The following is a 17,349-nucleotide window of genomic DNA, read 5'->3' on the forward strand; positions in this document are numbered from 1 at the left end:
AGATGACTTACACATTTTTTTTTTTTTTTTTTTACAAAAAGACAAGTGATCTAAATTTGTTGTTTTTCTATGACAAATGGCTGTCAGAAATAATGGTACAAAGCAGATATTTTCTAATTAGACACACTTGATTTGTCTTGTTAAGTGAAAGGTGATATATTAATGAGGAGGAAGGCAATAGGTTTCGAAAAAAAAATCTGTGCTATGGATAAAGCATTGGGAAAAATGTATGGAAATTGTTAGTTTGTTGCTGAAAGTGATGTATGCCATTATGTGTGAGAACTCTCATAGTATATATTTTAAACATAAGGAAATGCAATTTTCTAACCAGTTTGTTTTTCATGGAGTTTTGAATGCTTTCATTAAAAATATAAGAAATTCAACATTTTCCAGGTAGTTTCCAGGTACTAGTAAAATTCAGTTAGTGTATTTTTTCCCTAACGTCAGCCAGAACATCTGACTGACATTAGGGAAAAAATATACTAGCTGAAGTTTACAAAAGTATTTGCATAAAAGGGGTATAAACACTACGTTTGATGACTCAGCGAGTATATGTATAGAGCTGTTCTTCCATTGGATCTACCTATTTTAGTGAAGTTTTGTTCTCAGCTTTGACAGCTGTTAAAATCTAATATTACAAGACCTCTAAAACTAAGGATTAAAACAATAATGAAGCACATCCCATGAAATTTCTTTCTCTAAAATATTGTTATTATATTTAGTGAGAGCACAACAGGCTTTTGTGCTATGTGAAATGGTATATAAGAGAAGATGAAAATGTCGAAGCATATTATTCATCTTGATTTCATTTTTTAAAATATTTTTGTGTATGGTAATGCACACAAGACTGCAGTCATATGTGTATCTACTTTATCAATAAACTTATTTGGAGACATATGCTTTGTTTGTGTGTTTGTTCGCTGATGGGGCGAGGAGTCAAGATCGTACTGTCCAGTGCATAGGATACTTTGCTTGGGAAGAGAAGCCTGTGACTCTGAAGAGCTGCCAGGTGGAAATGGTAATAGATATGTGCTGTTCTGTTCTGGAAAGTAGATATGGGATTCATAATAATAATGGTCAACATTTATTGAACACTTCCTATGTACCAGGTACCGCACCAAGCACTTACTATTGATCATTTAATGTATTCCTCTCCATTACCTTAGGAGACAGGTACCGTTACCATCCTCATATTAGAGTTGAGGATGCTCAGCTGACAGAAGTCCAGTAGCTTTCTCAAAGTCACATAAGGAGAAGCAGAGCTAGAGGCTGAATTTAGATCTTTCTTAATGTAATATGTGGGTGCTTATTGTTGTCTTACCTTAAAGACAGATTCTAATTCATTATGAGAGTTGCCCAAGAAGAAATTGATTGTACTGATAAGCATGTGGTTCCCTATGTATGCAACCATAGAGTTACTATGTCCAAGTAACTGTATTGAAGGGTTTAGGAAGGCCTTGGCCTCCATAACCTCTACGATGCCTTCCAACTTAGAAACTGAGCATTTCTCTAGAAACGGTATTTCCAGAAGTACAAACACTTTGTTTATGGATGAAATGCTACAATGCTCAAATATGTTTGGGGAATTCTGGGTTAATAAGTTAATAACGTTAATTAAGCAGCTTCTTTCCTGCAGGATTCTCAGAGACTTCACCATGATATTATTTATTATAAATTTCCAAGAGAAGGAAATAGTATGCTTGCTTTCCCCAGACATAGTGACTTTGGACTCCCACTTCATTATATAGCATATCCTGAGTTTGGTGTTTTCTAGTTCAACCTTGGAAGCTCTGCTAAAAGCTAAAGCATTCATGCCAACTTCTGTTACTGTAGACTAATTCTTTAAAAAGGCTATTCTATTAGGACATGGTTGGTAAACTCTCTCTTAGGAAGAGTGTTCCATCAGTCAGCACACTCCATTCTTCTACCATGATGTATATCAGAAAGTTCACAATACACAAAATCAGAACTGTATTGGTGAAAGGGCAGACTATGTCCAGTGAACTTTGGTTTACTCTCCACCAGCAAGTTTGCACATTTTAGGACGGACCTCTTAGATTATAACTAGGGGGGGTAAAGCAAGGGACTCTGTATAACTACGCTAGGGTTGTAAATGGTATCAGTCACAAGGTCAGTTTCCTACCCCTAGTCCAACAATTAACTTCTACATATAACCAGATTACGGTAACAAGAATCATGGCAAACTAAGTCAAAAGGGAAGGAGAAACCTTTGAGAAACTCTTAGGTTCTCCTAAACCTAGGAGAAATCTTTGAGAAAATAGGCCTGACTTGAATGTAAAAAAATAAATAAATGAAAGTTTGTGATGGGCTACCGTGTAGCTGTCACTATTGATGTTGTTTGTGCTTTTAACTTGGAGCAAGCTATAGGGTACCTCCGTGGCTAAGGCAGAGCTCAGTGTAGCCAATGTCATAGTTGGAGTTTTCCCTGAGACACAACAGTAGAAGAAATGTCACATTCCAGGTTTCTGGAAACCATTTACACAATTCCTAACCTCTCATGCACATTGGGCAGTGTGGAGAGTTAAATTCGGGGAGAGACTTTGTGAGAAGGGTTTCTGGAGAAAGCTGTAGATTTTTCCTTTCCTATTCCTGTACCATGGAAAGGGTGGGGGCTGCTTGCTCCTTCACTTACGTTGAAAGAGGAACTTTAAAAAGATCCTGCAGAAAGTTTCATAGCTGCCCCCTCCAGCTTGAGGAACACAGTGACCAGTGTCTGAATTTGGACTGAGTGAGAGGCTGGCTAAAGTGGCAATAGACCAGAACGCTGCTAACTGAAAAGGAACCACACTCCTAGAGGTCACAAATCTGACCCAGATTTTTCTCCTAAGAAAAAAAGACTTGAAAATAAACTTGCCTTATTATTTGTGTAGCACATACCTGACAAAGGTATTTCATATGATCTCATTTGACTTTACAGTAGGCTTCTAAGGTGAGCATACTTATGATTACCATTTTACTGATAAGAGAGGCAAGGCTCAGAGAGAGTAACTGACCTGCTCAAAATCTCTAGATCTGAGCCAGAAATAATAATGGTTAATACTAACCTATTTCATTGCTACAAGCTAGACACCATTGTACATGCCTTACCTGTATTAAAGTCATTTAATCCTGCCCATAACCCTATGAAGAAGGTACTATTATAAGCTCTATTTTATAGATAAGAAAACTGAGGCTTGGAGAGGTCAAATTATTATAGCTTGTCTGGTAGACAGTAGAACAGATGGAACCTGAACCCAGGCACTCTGGCTCCCCTGCCTCTTGGTGATGTTGCTTCCAACATACTGCATTGGCTGTATAAGAACTTTTAAAACCTAAAGATATCTCTAGGTGAGATTCACAGCTAACAGAGTTGCCAAGCAGCAACCTTTTGAGACCTTCTTGGTTGCTGATATTAGAATAACTTTAATCAAAGTACCAATTTGTGGCAAGCAATTACTTTTAAATTACATAAGGGAGTTGCACAAGAGTTAATATTTTAAACAGTTTGCACACCCTTCCCACAACTCATTTCTAATATTAATTATTTAGAAAGCTATTTCTTAGGTACACTTCAACGTAGCCCAAGAAGATGATCACAAATTCCAAGTGGCAAACATATTAATAAGGTGTCAATATTGTGCTCTGAGCACTGGGCACACTGACGTTGGCTTCATCCACATTCTACATCTCTCTAGCTGTGCTGTGTTGGAATGCAGGATTAACTGGGTTGGAATCTGACATTCCTGCTTTCAGTTCCCAATTCTATCAACTCTGTAATCTCTGAGTTTCAAAGACCTCATCTGTAGATTGGAAAAAATGCATCCCTCACTGTTTTAGAAGATTGGAAGGTAACTTGTGTGAACAGAATGCTTAGTTCAGAGTCTGCCATCTAGTAGATGCTCAGTAAGCTCAGTGTCCCTGGGCCTTCTTCCTCAGTATAATTTCTTTTTTTTTTTTTTATTATTATACTTTAAGTTCTAGGGTACATGTGCACAACGTGCAGGTTTGTTACATATGTATACATGTGCCATGTTGGTGTGCTGCACTCATTAACCCCAGTATAATTTCTTAATCCCATTTTGTAAGTTCGGGGAATTCAGTCAGCATTTCTGAACCTCAAGCTTCTTATCTGTAAAATGGAGCCACCAGTAAAAATTTCACAGGTCTTTTGTAAGACTAGTTAATTAATACAAAGTAAAAGTGCTTTTTGCATTATGATTTGTTACTCATGCCCATATCATCCAGCAATGCCTTAATACAACTAGCAGTGCTTGCATTTGTTCATTGCTTTTAAGTTTCAGCATGTTCCCACACCCAGTTTCATTTTGCCCCTTCCTTCCTCTTTTCTCTTTACAATAACCTTTTATTAAGAATGAGGTAGGTTTTTTTTTTTTTTTTTGTCCATTTTCCTTGAGGCCCAGTGTATTAGTCCATTCTCATGCTGCTATGAAGAAATACCTGAGATTGGGTAACTTATAAAAGAGAGAGGTTTAATTGACTCACAGTTCCTCAGGGCTGAGGAGGCCTCAGGAAACTTACAGTCATGGAGAAAGGGGGAGCAAACACGCCGTCTTCACATGGTGGCAGCAAGAAGAAGTGCCAAGCAAAGGGGAAAAGCCCATTACAATACCATCAGATCTTGTGAGAACTCGCTCACTATCACAAGAACAGCATGGAGGGTAGCAGCCCCCATGATTCAACTACTTCCCATGAGGTCCCTCCCCAACATTGGGAATTACAGTTCGGATTACAAATCAAGATGATATTTGGGTGGGGACACAGAGCCAGACCATATCACCCCAGGAGGCCCTGTTACTTGCTTAAAAGTTCTCACAGGCAGGGCCAGGGCTGGAACCTGGGTCTTTGGTTTTCCTGTAAAGAAAAGAGCTTATCCCTGATGTCTGGCTGAATGAATCTGTGTCTATGTGGCTCCCGTGGTTTGGTCATTGTCCAGAGAGACCATGATGGATGATCATTGTGAGGGAGGTTGCCTAGCTGCTTCCCTTGCAAGTCCTTCGAGCATGCCAGGCTCTCTCTTCTTAGCACTGCTATCTTTGAATTCCAAATGGGTGAGGGAAAAGCTCACTGCCTCTTGAACTAGATGTTATTTGTGGATTGTTTGCTGTGGGTGAGCTCGTGATTAAACCACAGCAGAACATTTTTGTGATGTCTGTTGAAGATGAAAATACTCTTCTGTGGAGCATTTGTCACTTCAGTGTTCACACTCTGTGACGCCCCAAGATATTTCTCTAAAAACAGCAGCTGCTCCCCTCTCTCTACCCAAACAAAAAGGTTTCAACCACTCCGGCCCACATTCTCATGAAGGGTCACTGTGTGCAGACCCTGTATTCTGTGGGGGCCTAGAGATTAAATTGGACACGGCCCTTGCTCTGGATTGGATGTCAGTGGGATCTAGTGGGGAAATCTCCAGCTACTTCATGGTTTCCTGGTCCTGATCTGGCTGACTTGTGAGTCCTGGATGCATTCCTCCTGCATATTTGCCCTTGGGGAAGACAACGTCCTTCCCAGAAGGATAAATCAACAGTTTGGGGGCAGCTGGGACAATTCAGCTAAAACGTTCCTGTACCAGGATCTTATAGCCTAAGAACACATGTTATGAAAGATAAAGTAGAAGAGATGAACAAATAGATGGAAGCAAGGAAAAAGTGGGTCTCTCTCAGCAAGTATTTCAGAGTGGGGCGAGAACCAGGTGCAAGAATCTGGATCACAGCCAGGTTTCTATAAAAGAAAAAAATGAGTAATCCTCCCTCCCTGCGCTGGGGATATAGTGATGGAGAAAACGTGGTCCTCCACCCCCACCCCCTGGAGTAGTGCAGAATCTGGTTGAGTTAACCTGAGTGACACTCTCCTTTCTCTCTATGTCCTGACTACCCTTGCTGCCCTGCCCTGCCTCTTCTGGCCCATCCCCATGGAGATGGGTAGCTTTTAATGTGTGGCCTGTCCCAGGGATAATTGCAAATCTAAAAGGGTCTGTAAGGACAAAGATACCTTTTAAACCTCCCAATATGAGGCTTTAGTAGTGGAATAAGAGGCAGCAGTTTATTTTCTATGGGGGTGTGGGGTATTTGCCTAATGTCTCTTCAGTTTCCACTGTCCAAGCTGTCATTCTGCTTGTGCCCCAGGCAGGCCCTGCCAAGGATTTCTCCTTCCCAGGCCAGCTCTAATGACTGCTGGGTGCTTTCTGCCTCTTAAACATCATTTCCACATCCAATGCCTCTCAGGCTCTGCTGAGGTGGTGGTTCTCATTTGTCAGGGACTGGGGTGGCAGGGATACATCTATGACTGTCCTTTAGCTCTAGGAGGTGCACTTTAGCTGTACTTAATTTATGAGTAATTTACAGCTGATTTAAGCTTCTCACTGCTTCTGCATGATGTCAACATTTGAATCCTAGGGAAGAGGAGCTGGGAAATGAAGTGGTCCGCAAGATGCTAAATGTTCTTATCTTACAGAATTACTTCCTCTTTCCATACAGGGCCCCTCATGTGGGGCTCGAATATGATGATCTCAGGACAGGCAGTGATACTGGGAGCCCCAGATTCATGAAGATCACAGTTCAGAAACTAAGCACTTGAGGGCTAGAGTAGATCTTAGAGGATTTTCCATTTTCCTCATTTGACTAGGCTCTTGAAGCATATTTTGTTATTTTCAGTTTGCGGATAAAGAAACTGAGACCTGAAGAGATTAGTATATCACTGGTTGATGGGGGGTGTCTGATGAGGATGATATAGCAATAAGAAAAAAATTAGAGCTGAGCTTTACTAGGCTAATCTGAGACTTGCTTCTCACCTAATCCTCTCTAGACTTGTCCTTATATCTGATTTCTGGTGATGAAAGAGAGACAGGTCTTATTTCAAAATTAATGAGGTAAGGATACAACTGCCTTGTAAGAAGGCATATCCTATGAAAATAAAAGTGCATCGAATCTGCAAATGGGTAGAGTAGGTGGTCACCTATGTGCTATTTGAGTGGGTCCTGTAGAAATTTTCTTCCCTCTTGGAAGTCCCCCTGCCATGGAGTCCATCACTACCAACTCTTGGATTTAGCATTACCTTTTTCAGGTTCCAATTTCAGAATGCAAATTCTTCTTGAAAGGAGAATATCAGAATCTGAATATGTTGATATAAATTGATGGATCAAGTGATCTCTTTGCTGATGGAAAGAACTTGGGCTTCTTTCAGGAGAACGCATACTGAACAGGTTAGAGGAGAACAGGGAGGAAGGGTAAGCAGCATGAAAATTGTCACCACCTTTGCAGTCAAGAGATAGTCCTTGCCTCCTGGAGATGACATGCTTGGGCTGAAATCTCATCTTGAACATCAGTGTTCTGGAAGGAAAAACTGGCCACATTTTCCTAGAGTTGACAACAGTAGGCAAAGTTGGCTCTGCCAGACAGATTACTGATAAAAGAAGCAATTGTAAATCTCGATTGTGCCCAAACATCCTTGTAGTCATGGCAACATCCTTAGATACTTGCAACACTGCCAGCCGGGGAGATGGCTAATAATTTCTTCACTGTAATCACAGTCCTGTATAAGATGACTGGATTCTCGAGGAGTGATATCTGCAGGATGACTCTGTGTAGGAAGTGCTTAGGAGGAGGTACTGGGGGAAGAGAGGCTTTTAGGGGTTACTGAAAGTGAGTGGGAAAAGAAAAATCGCTGCAACCACTTAGATACATGTCTGACCCAGACGTAAAACATATTCCAGTGATTCTGTTTTAGAAGTGTGTCCCCATTGAACCATGCCTTTCTATCCCTCTAGGTGCCACCATTACTGTATCCCTGGATTATGTCACCTGCCCTGTGACGGTTAATATTGAGTGTCAACTTGAATGGATTGAAGGATGCAAAGTATTGATCTTGGGTGTGTTTGTAAAAGTGTTGCCAAAGGAGATTAACATTTGAGTCAGCGGGCTGGGAAAGGCAGACCCACCCTTAATCTGGGTGGGTATCATCTGATCAGCTGCTAGCATGGCCAGCATATAAAGCAGGCAGAAAAACGTGAAAAGGTTAGACTGGCTTAGCCTCCCAGGCTATATCTTTCTCCCATGCTGGATACTTCCTGCCCTCAAACATTAGACTACAAGTTCTTCAGCTTTGGGACTCAGACTGGCTTCCTTTCTCCTCAGCTTGCAGATGGCCTATTGAAGGACCTTGTGATTGTGTGAGTTAATACTACTTAATAAACTCCCCTTTATGTATACATCTAATGTATTAGTTCTGTCCCTCTAGAAAACCCTGACTAATACATGCCCCTTAACAGGTCTCCCTATAGTATAGTCTGTACCCTGCTATTGGTCAACTTACAGTCCAAATCATTCTCATTACGTCACTCTGCTGCTCAAGAATGTGTTATAACTTATTTTTTCCTACTGCCTTAGGCCTAAACTTCTCTGCCTTAATTTTTCTCCCAATCTTACCCAACCCAATCCATCCAAATCTAGTCATACTCATTCCCAGTACACACCTTCTTTTTAGTTGGGACTCAGTTTCTTTTCATCCTTTATAATCTCCATGGTTCTTTCATTCTATACATTTACAGTACTCACTTCTGTCTTTCACAGGAAATTTATTCTTCTTTTATGTCTTTCCAAATCATATTTGTCACTGAAGTTCCAGCTGTGTTACCTCCAAGAAGCCCACAACAAGCTTTCCCTAACTAGTCTGGCCTAAGGCACTGGGTCAGTCTTGTCATTCAGGATCAGTGACAGCTCTACAGAGGTATTGCTATTTCCAGAGGTTAACGTTTGATAGTCTTTTCTCCCCAAAGGACTGAGCTCCTTGAAGTGACAGCTGTCCATTGATATCTCCTATATCTCATACAAGCCATCCCTTTCATCCTTTCTCAACCACCCTGTCTAAAGCATGACTCTCTACTTTTCCTGCTTTATTTTTCTTCATAGCACCATCACCACCTGACATTATCCAATATTGTTTGACAGGACAAATGAAGCCTCTGCCCTTATAGAGCTTACATTTTAGTTGGATAGACTAACAGCTACAACAAAGCCTGGGGTGTAGTATGACCTCAGTATTTGATTGTTGAATGATTGGCTGAGTGAATGAGTACTTACTGATTGGTCAATTCACTTCAAAAAGGATGGAGGAGAAATGGGGAGGCACCAGGCCTTTCCACCATGCACATGGCTACCATAACTTCTAAAAATGAGTCCAAGTATGGCTCTTTTTCCAACATCATAGAGAAGAAAACATAGCTAAGCACCAAAAGTAGAAAAATGATTCACTTTGTAGGGACATTGCATCCTCCTGTCGGAAGAACCCTATAACCAAGGACTATAGACAAGTCAGCTTACATCTCCTATAAAATGGCTGTGTGTTCCGCCTACCCTGTGGATTGTTCAGGTTCAAAAGCAGCAAAGGATGATAAGTGTTAAATTATAAACAAACATAAAAATGGGCGGCATTATTCAACCAGCTGTTTGTGTAAAAAACTGGAATTATTTTGAATGGGGATGGCAAGGGAGTTTGTGGTCCACTAGTGTGGAAAATAAAATAAACATAAAAGGGTTAAGAACTTTGAGAATTCTGCAGGATAATGTAGTTTTGCTTGTTGGAAGGACCTTTTTGGATATGTCAAGCGTTCTGTAAGAAGGCTCCTTTTGTCTTTTGAGAAACATGAATGATGTGTTTCTGTGATAGAATGCTGAGTAGTAGATTTTGTCCTAAAGAAGCAGTTAAAGAAGCCTTCAAAACCTTAGGAATAATGGAAAGGAAAAGAGACATCATCACTACCATCACCACCATCATCATGATCATCATCAAATCAGAAACATTTATTGTGACTGGATGATATACCAGAAGCTTTACAATCAGTATCTCTTTTAATCCTACACCAGTCTTAAAAGGTAGTAATTATCATAAATTTTTTTTCCTCTTTTTTTTTTAAGCAGAGGAGAGAGCTGAGGTACAAAGAGATGAAGTCTCTTGCATGGGCACCCTTAACTAGTAAATGTCAGGGTCAGGAATTTAATAAGAATGGATAACATTTGTTGTGAATTTTCCGAATGTCAATCATTTGTCTAAACATTTGTTTTAACTCAATGAACACAACTCAGTGATGCAGGCAATGTTAAATTTTCTACTTTTCAGAAAGAAAAGTTAAGCCAATTATGCAAGCTTATGCAGCTAATAAGGGAAGGAGCTGAGACCTGTGCCCAGACAGGTGGCACTGACGTGCTTCCTTGCTACTCTGAGCTGCCTCTTGACTCCCTGCCCTCTGTCCCTTTGCTGTGCTACCTCCAAAAGCAGTTCAGCTTTTATAACCAGAAAAGCTACTTTTAATACTCCTACCAAATTAAATTTAAGGGACGAACACAGAAAAGAGAGAGAGGGACTTAGCAGAGGGTTGGGAAAGAAACAGCCCAGATTGTTAAGTGGAGTCCCAGTGAAGAATCTCCTGGAATTGTTCCCACCTGAAGAAAGGAGATGTCGTGGCAGCCATTAACAGTAATCAAATGAGGTCTAACAGGTCCACATCTGAGTGGAAGATGGTTGTCAGTGGGGCATGGGGGTGGGGCCTACAGCACTGTGTGGAAGGTTTGCTAAAATGGAATTATGGTTTATTGAGCAGCAAAGAGAAACATCCAGCTGCCTGAGAATTACTTTGACAGGATGCAAAGGCAAGAAAATATTGTGTAAATGTTATTTACAGATCAATAGATAATCTTTCATACACAAAAGGTCAGCTCCAGGAAGGCAGAGCAGTAAAGAAAGAAATATTGCCTGTAAATACAATATTGACTCAAAAAAATCCAGCCAGATGAATCCTTTGATGCATATTCTTCAAGTTGAACATTTCTTTATTCATGAGTTTTTTTTTTTCCTAACCACTTAAAGTTCCTCAGTGAAGCATGAAGGCATTGATGAAGAGCACTGATTTCTAGTTGTCTTGAATTCTGTGCCATCAAATGAGCAGCATGAAATGGCATCAACAGGGAGAACTTCAGAACAACCTTTTTAAGTACACGTGTGCAACAATTAGGACATTCAAGTCAAATAGCAACTCACCCCTACCCCTTGTAATCTCCTGCTTCAGTGGCTGTGATGATTAACATTTATCCTGGCTTAAGAAAAAAAAAAAAATGAAACAAAACCAACAACTCAATCCTACTGGTCCCCACTGAATTCCTTCATCCATTTTGCATTTTTTCTTTGTCTTGAAGCAAGTAGTTCATCATCCCAAAGAATATCTGAAATTGTTGCCATCTACCTCTACCTGGCTGCTGTGGATCATGAAGGTGTGAGGACTGCTGCTCAGATGAAAATAAGCATGGAAGATATGCTATGGACTGAACTGTGTTCTCTCAAAACTCAGTTGTTAAAACTCTAATCCCCACTGTAACTGTATTTGGAAATAGAACTTCTGGTAGGTAATTAAGGTTAAATGAGGTCATAAGAGTAGGGCTCTAACGTGTTAGGATTATTGTCATTATATAAGAAAAGACACCAGAAACTCACTCTTGCTCACTCAAGTCTCTCTTTGGCCTTTCTCTCCACCCATGTCTCTCTCTCTCTCTCTCCCCTACCCAACCTACTTTCTCACTGTCACTCTTTGTACTATTTGAGGACACACGGAGAAGGCAGTTGTCTGCCAGCCAGGAACCAAATTGGCCAGTACCTCTTGGACTTCCCAGTCTCTAGAACTGTCAGAAATTAATTTGTGTTGTTTAATTTATTCAGCATATGGCATTTTGTTATGGCAGCCCAAGCTAACTAGTGTAAGATGGAAGCTTAACTAGGTTTTGTTTCCCTGACAAAATCTTTCAGATTTAGAGGACCACCTATGAGTTTAGGTGATCCCTCTAAGCAGTTTGGAAAATATTTCAAAGTTCTAGAGTCTTAGCCCTGAATATATATTACATATATAATATACAATATATATAATATTGTATACAACATATATAATATACAATATATAATATATATGTATATATGTATAATATATTATATATATAATAAATTTTATATATATTATTTATTTATTTATTGCATAGAAGTGCCTTTGGAGGGCAGAGTTGCCGTACACTGAGGAGGAGTACACAGCTGGGAAAGGTCCACCCTGGACAATAAGTCAAAGCCTTAAGATAGACAACTCTTAGTCTCAACTCCCTAATGGGAGATTTACATAACAGTGGATGTGCAAACATTTCATACAGTGTAGAATTACATAACTGCTATGAACTGAACGTTTGTGTCCTCCCCAAATTTATATGTTGGTATCTAACCCTCAATGTGATGATATTTAGAGGTGGAGCCTTTGAAAGGTAATTAGAGTTAGATAAGATCATAAGGGTAAGACCCTCATGATAGGATGAATGCCCTTACAAAAACAGGAGGAGACATGGGATCTCTCTCTGTGTGTATATGCACCAAGGTAAGGCCATGTGAAGATACAATGGAAAGATGGCTGTCTGCAAACCAGGAAGAGGGCCCTTATCAAGAACTGGCCAGCTGGCATCCTGATCTTGGGCTTCCAGCCTCCAGCACCATGATTTATTGTTTAAGCTACACAAGCTACAGTTGTCTGTTAGAGCAGCCCAAACTGGCTAAGACAATGATATGTTATTTTTCAGAGCAATCAAGGAGAATCCCTTGACAGTGACATAATCCCTTCCAAATCCTTCCTTGTGCTTTTCTTTCTTCAGTTAAGGAAGAGGTTTAAAATGACTTGAGAACAATAACCTTCTCTCAGAAAAAGATATGGCTGGAATTGGTCACCTCCAACTTTGTGTGAACTTGATACAGGACTGAGGACTACTCAACACCCCAAAGTGAGACAAAAGAACACAAAGAGGATGGACTTAGTGGCAGATGGCACAGATTTCAGCCTTTTTCAGAGGCAAAGGCATAGCTGTGTTTCCTCTGTTCTGCCGAGGATCTCCCTCTCTCCCTTCCTCTGTCTGGAGCTGTGCTTTCCATGCCCACATCCTTACAAGTTCAAGTATCTCCCCTGCCCTCATCTCCTAAGGGAAGGGCCAAAGGGGTTCTCATTAATAAGAACAAATGGTGCTGGCTGCAAGATGTTGGCCAATAATGAGGTAAAATTCTGAATCCTTTGGCTTCAAATTTTGCAATGATTCCTCATTTCTCATTTACCTGTTTCCAATCCACCATTCTCAGATATGCTTTCATTATCATAGGCTAGGGATATCTATGTGAAGGGCTGGTTTTCTTCTTGGGTTTGTCCTTGGCAGGGGTGCTTTGCATTAGCCATATGTGATAGTTTATGAATGAAAGTGCCTCTGGGGATGCCTCTCCATGTCCTAGAGAGTATTTGTTCTGTCACTGAAGGCTCTATGATTCCCATATTCCACTTTGGCATTTTCTAAAACAAAGGAAGAGAAGGATCTGGAAGGGAGAGATGGAGTTGGGAGAAAGGAAGAAAGAATGAAGGGTAACAGGCACTAATAATTTTATATTTCTATAGTTCTTTATAGTTTTTATACAAAAAAAATTTGCAAAGTGATTTTTTATTAAAGGCACAATCTTATTTGGTTTTTACACCCACTCGATTTATAGATAAGGAAACTGAGGTTTAGAGAAAGTAATTAACCAGCTAGCTAATAAATATCAATGTTCTATTTGGATTCCAGTCCTCCTGAAATCATAGCTTTTCATATATAGTTTCTTTTCCACTCTGTTCATTTAAATGCAAAGGCATGCTCCAACTTCCTCTTTTTGAACCCACGCCAAGCACTTGTAGGTAAAAGCTGAAAGTCTTAATCGTCAGCGTAATTATTCAACACTTACTAGAATTTTCCTGAGGATGGGCTGGTAGACATTGAGTATTCAACCAGAAATAATTATTCTACAAATACATTTATTAATGTTTTTGAGCACTTCGTAGTTGACAAAATATTTTCATATCTAAATCTTGTTTGAGGCTCATATAAGCCATGTGTGTCTCTCAGAAGTCCAGTGATTGGCCCAAGATTTCTCAACTATTGAATGATGGAGTCAGGATGAATCCCTAGATTTTCTGATTCTGAGGTTCGTGCCTTTTCTGTTATCACATATTTCCTCCACTGCTATGTGCCTAGTCATGTTAGCCTCTGCAGAGAGCATAGCACAGATTCTGTCCCTAAGGAACATGATCAACTTGGAGATCAAGACTCCCAAACCTGAAAGTAGAAGAGCTCATAACCCTAACCTTTAAGCAGGACTGGCTACATAATTTGTGGGATACAGTATAAATGAAAATGCAGAGCCTCTTGTTTAAGTATTTCAAGATGGTGACAGCAGAGAATGAAACCCAGCAGTCCTCTGAGTGTGGGGGCCCTCCTGAGCACAAAGCCCTATACAATGCACTTGTGTGCCCATGAAGCCAGCCTACCTCTGACAGTAACTCAGAGGCAGATGACCTTATTTCTTTTTCAGACCCTTTCTTGGGTACCTATCAGAGAGCAGAAGTTCCAGGTCATACGGACTGTCCTCTATTAAGTCTTTTATTCCCTCAGTTGTCACTCAGAGAGCTAAGGCACATCATGGCCCAGTGTTTCTTATTATACCAGTTAAGTCCAGTTCTTATGAATGAAAATTTAGGCACAGAATCACAATATCATTAATAGCTAATATTTAGTGAGCATCTACTATCAGAGGCCTAGGGCAAAAATGTTTAAATATTTTAAACTGATTGCAAAAGTGGCTTCAATTCTGTATCCTTCTCTATCCCTTGTGCTGTGACTTTGCAGCTTTTCCCCTCAAGAAGTAGCATCTTCACCTTTTGAATCCGGATGATTCAGTGAATTGTTTTGGCCAATAGAATGCATCAGAAGAGATGGTGTGCTAATTCAGGATCTTGGCCTTAAGATGCTTGCAATCTTCAGCTGTCTCTCTTAGAACTGTGGGATTACCATGAAAACAAGCCTACTATGCTACCCTGCTAGAAGTGAGTGTCTCTTGGAGGAAGGCTGAGTCATCCCAGTTGAGACCATCTGGAGTGGCCAACCTCCAGTTGACCTGCCAATTAACAATAGATGTATGAATGAGCTTAGCTGAGGTCGGGCAGACATAGTCCAGATCAGCAGAACCATTCCACTGATCAACTCACAGACAGATAAAAAATGATAAATAGTTGTTGCTTTAAGCCTCTATCTTTGGGAAGTGGTTGGTTTTGTATGATTATGATGCTAATAGATAACAGATATGCAAGCATTGTTATTTCCATTCTCTTGATGAGGAAATATGCGAGGTTAAGTCCCGACCTGTGATCAGTAGCTAGTAAATAAACCCAGAAAGTTTAACTCCAGAGACCAAATTCTTATCTGTTATTTTTTGGGGTCCTATTATAACACTCATGACTCTGTCAAGCACTCAGCTAATCTGAAAGCCATTTGAGTGGAGGAAGCAGTGCTTTTGCTGATAGGGGCAGGCCCAAAAGATAGAGCTGAAACACTAGGAGTCTCTGCTGATAAAATATCACGTTAAGTTATTAACCAAAACACACAAAATAAACAAAATAAAATGCTGTAATTTATCAAGGGAAAAATGCATATATGCAGAACAAGAGAGACAATGGCTTTGAAGTCAAGGTCACAAGCTAAATGCTAGCAGAAATTTTGATTGCATCTCATTAACACTAAATTATGACTGAGTTCTGTAAGAGGTTCAAGTGACAGTCCCATTAATGCAAATGGCATTTCTTATGTCTGTTTTTGCAAATGAAAACAAAAAACAATTATATTAGCAGAATTTGCTCATTCAACTAAACTAAAATCCATCACCAAGTATCTCTCCACCTCCACTTCTGCCCCCCGCCATCATCCTTGATCAAAAGTAATTGCTCCCCAGAGTATCAAGTGGGCCTTTTGGTAAAATAGGGTTGCACAGTTTAATCATAGTGGGGATACCAAAGTACATGAGTTCTTACAGATATCGAAGGTTGGGAAGGTTCTGGAAGGCCTCAGGGTTGATGTTGAGCAGGTTGTTGGCCTTTTCAATTCTACTGTAAAAGATGAAAAAACATACTAGTGATCTTGATGGTAAGGAATGCTGTAGTATTTTTCACATTTTACAGAGTAAAATAATAAATCATTAATTGTATCCATTCATCCGCCCATCTATTCATCCATCCATCCATCCATCCATCCATCCATCCATCCATCCATTTCAATAAATACTGAGGGAGTATGCAGTGCCTTTTATTACACTAAGCTGTGCAAACTAAATATTAACCCTGTCTCCCCACTGCTTCATTCTCATTACCTGGGCCCTGTCCACTGGAGGCAAACACAGCATTGGCTGGGTGAGTTCTCGTCACCCTGAGCAGAGCTGCATCTTTAACCAGTAAGAATCTCCTAGGGTTGGAGGAGGCTGAGAGGTTAGGAATGAGACTGGGGAAATGAGCTTTTGTCTGGTCAGGAGGCAAGAGAAAAAGGAATGAAAGTAATGAAAAAGAGCAATGAAAAATGGAAAAGAGGTGAAAAGAAGAAAAGGAAAAAGAGTGAGGGGCCAAAAGATATTGGAGGAAAAGAGAGTGAAATGGCAAAGAAAAAGAAAGTTGGGAGAAAAACAATCGATATCTTTTTGCTTTTAACCATGAAATCCAAGCATACAGTAGCTGGGAATGGCCACTGATTCCCTTTATGTAGTAGACTGAGGCTGCTCACTCAGAGCTCATGGAAAGCAGTGACTTCTGCTCTGTGTTGGCCTGTGCTGTGTCTTGATCAACAGTCTGGAGGTGAGCATGTTCACATTTGGATTCCAACACAGAGAGCCTGCCCTTTCCTTGTCTTGCTGGATCAATGTGTATTTGCAGAGATGCTCTCTGTTAATTACTTCCTCCCTGTTTCATTAGCTTTTATGTTGCTGTAACCTGTAGCTACCCAGATCTAAGTACCAGGCAATTAATCATTTTAAGTACAGTCAGTGCTATATGGAGGTGAGTACCTCTTCATGCAAGGAAGAGATGAAAGACCCAAACCATTACCTTCACTGTCCATTGAAATGTATCAAGGGATGCCTGTTTGACCTTGCCCAGAGGGCTGGCTGCCCTTTGATTCATTTCTCTGATAATCTCTGTGGGTTCTTCCCAACTAGGCCAAGCAGAAAGAGAAGAAAGGAAGAAGCATGAAGGTAATGGAGAGGGGGAGGGTGAACATTGAGTGCAGAGGCAATGAGGAAAAATGAAGATGGGAGGCAGAGTGGGTAGAAGGAAGTAAAAGGGAGAGGGGGGATTGCCAAATGAACAGACTGAGTGTCATTCCTAAAGAAATTCACACACACACCCGTGCACACACACACGTGTGTGTGTATTTGTCCCCTACTGATACTTGGCAAATGCTAAAAACAAAATTCATCCTTGTTAAA

General features: G+C 40.4%; 1 protein-coding gene across 2 annotated transcripts in view; it reads right to left on the bottom strand.

Moving 5' to 3' along the window:
* The window catches only part of FSHR (follicle stimulating hormone receptor), a 206,704-nt gene that overhangs the window by 42,061 nt on the left and 147,294 nt on the right, over window positions 1–17,349 (bottom strand). For both annotated transcript variants that reach the window (XM_011981596.1, XM_011981595.1), the window contains exon 4: window positions 15,911–15,985. In XM_011981596.1, the coding sequence (XP_011836986.1) occupies window positions 15,911–15,985 (75 nt within the window). The remainder of the gene's footprint in view (window positions 1–15,910; window positions 15,986–17,349) is intronic.

The sequence above is a fragment of the Mandrillus leucophaeus genome, unplaced genomic scaffold (assembly GCF_000951045.1).
Source record: "Mandrillus leucophaeus isolate KB7577 unplaced genomic scaffold, Mleu.le_1.0 Scaffold229, whole genome shotgun sequence".
Classification (NCBI taxonomy): domain Eukaryota; kingdom Metazoa; phylum Chordata; class Mammalia; order Primates; family Cercopithecidae; genus Mandrillus; species Mandrillus leucophaeus.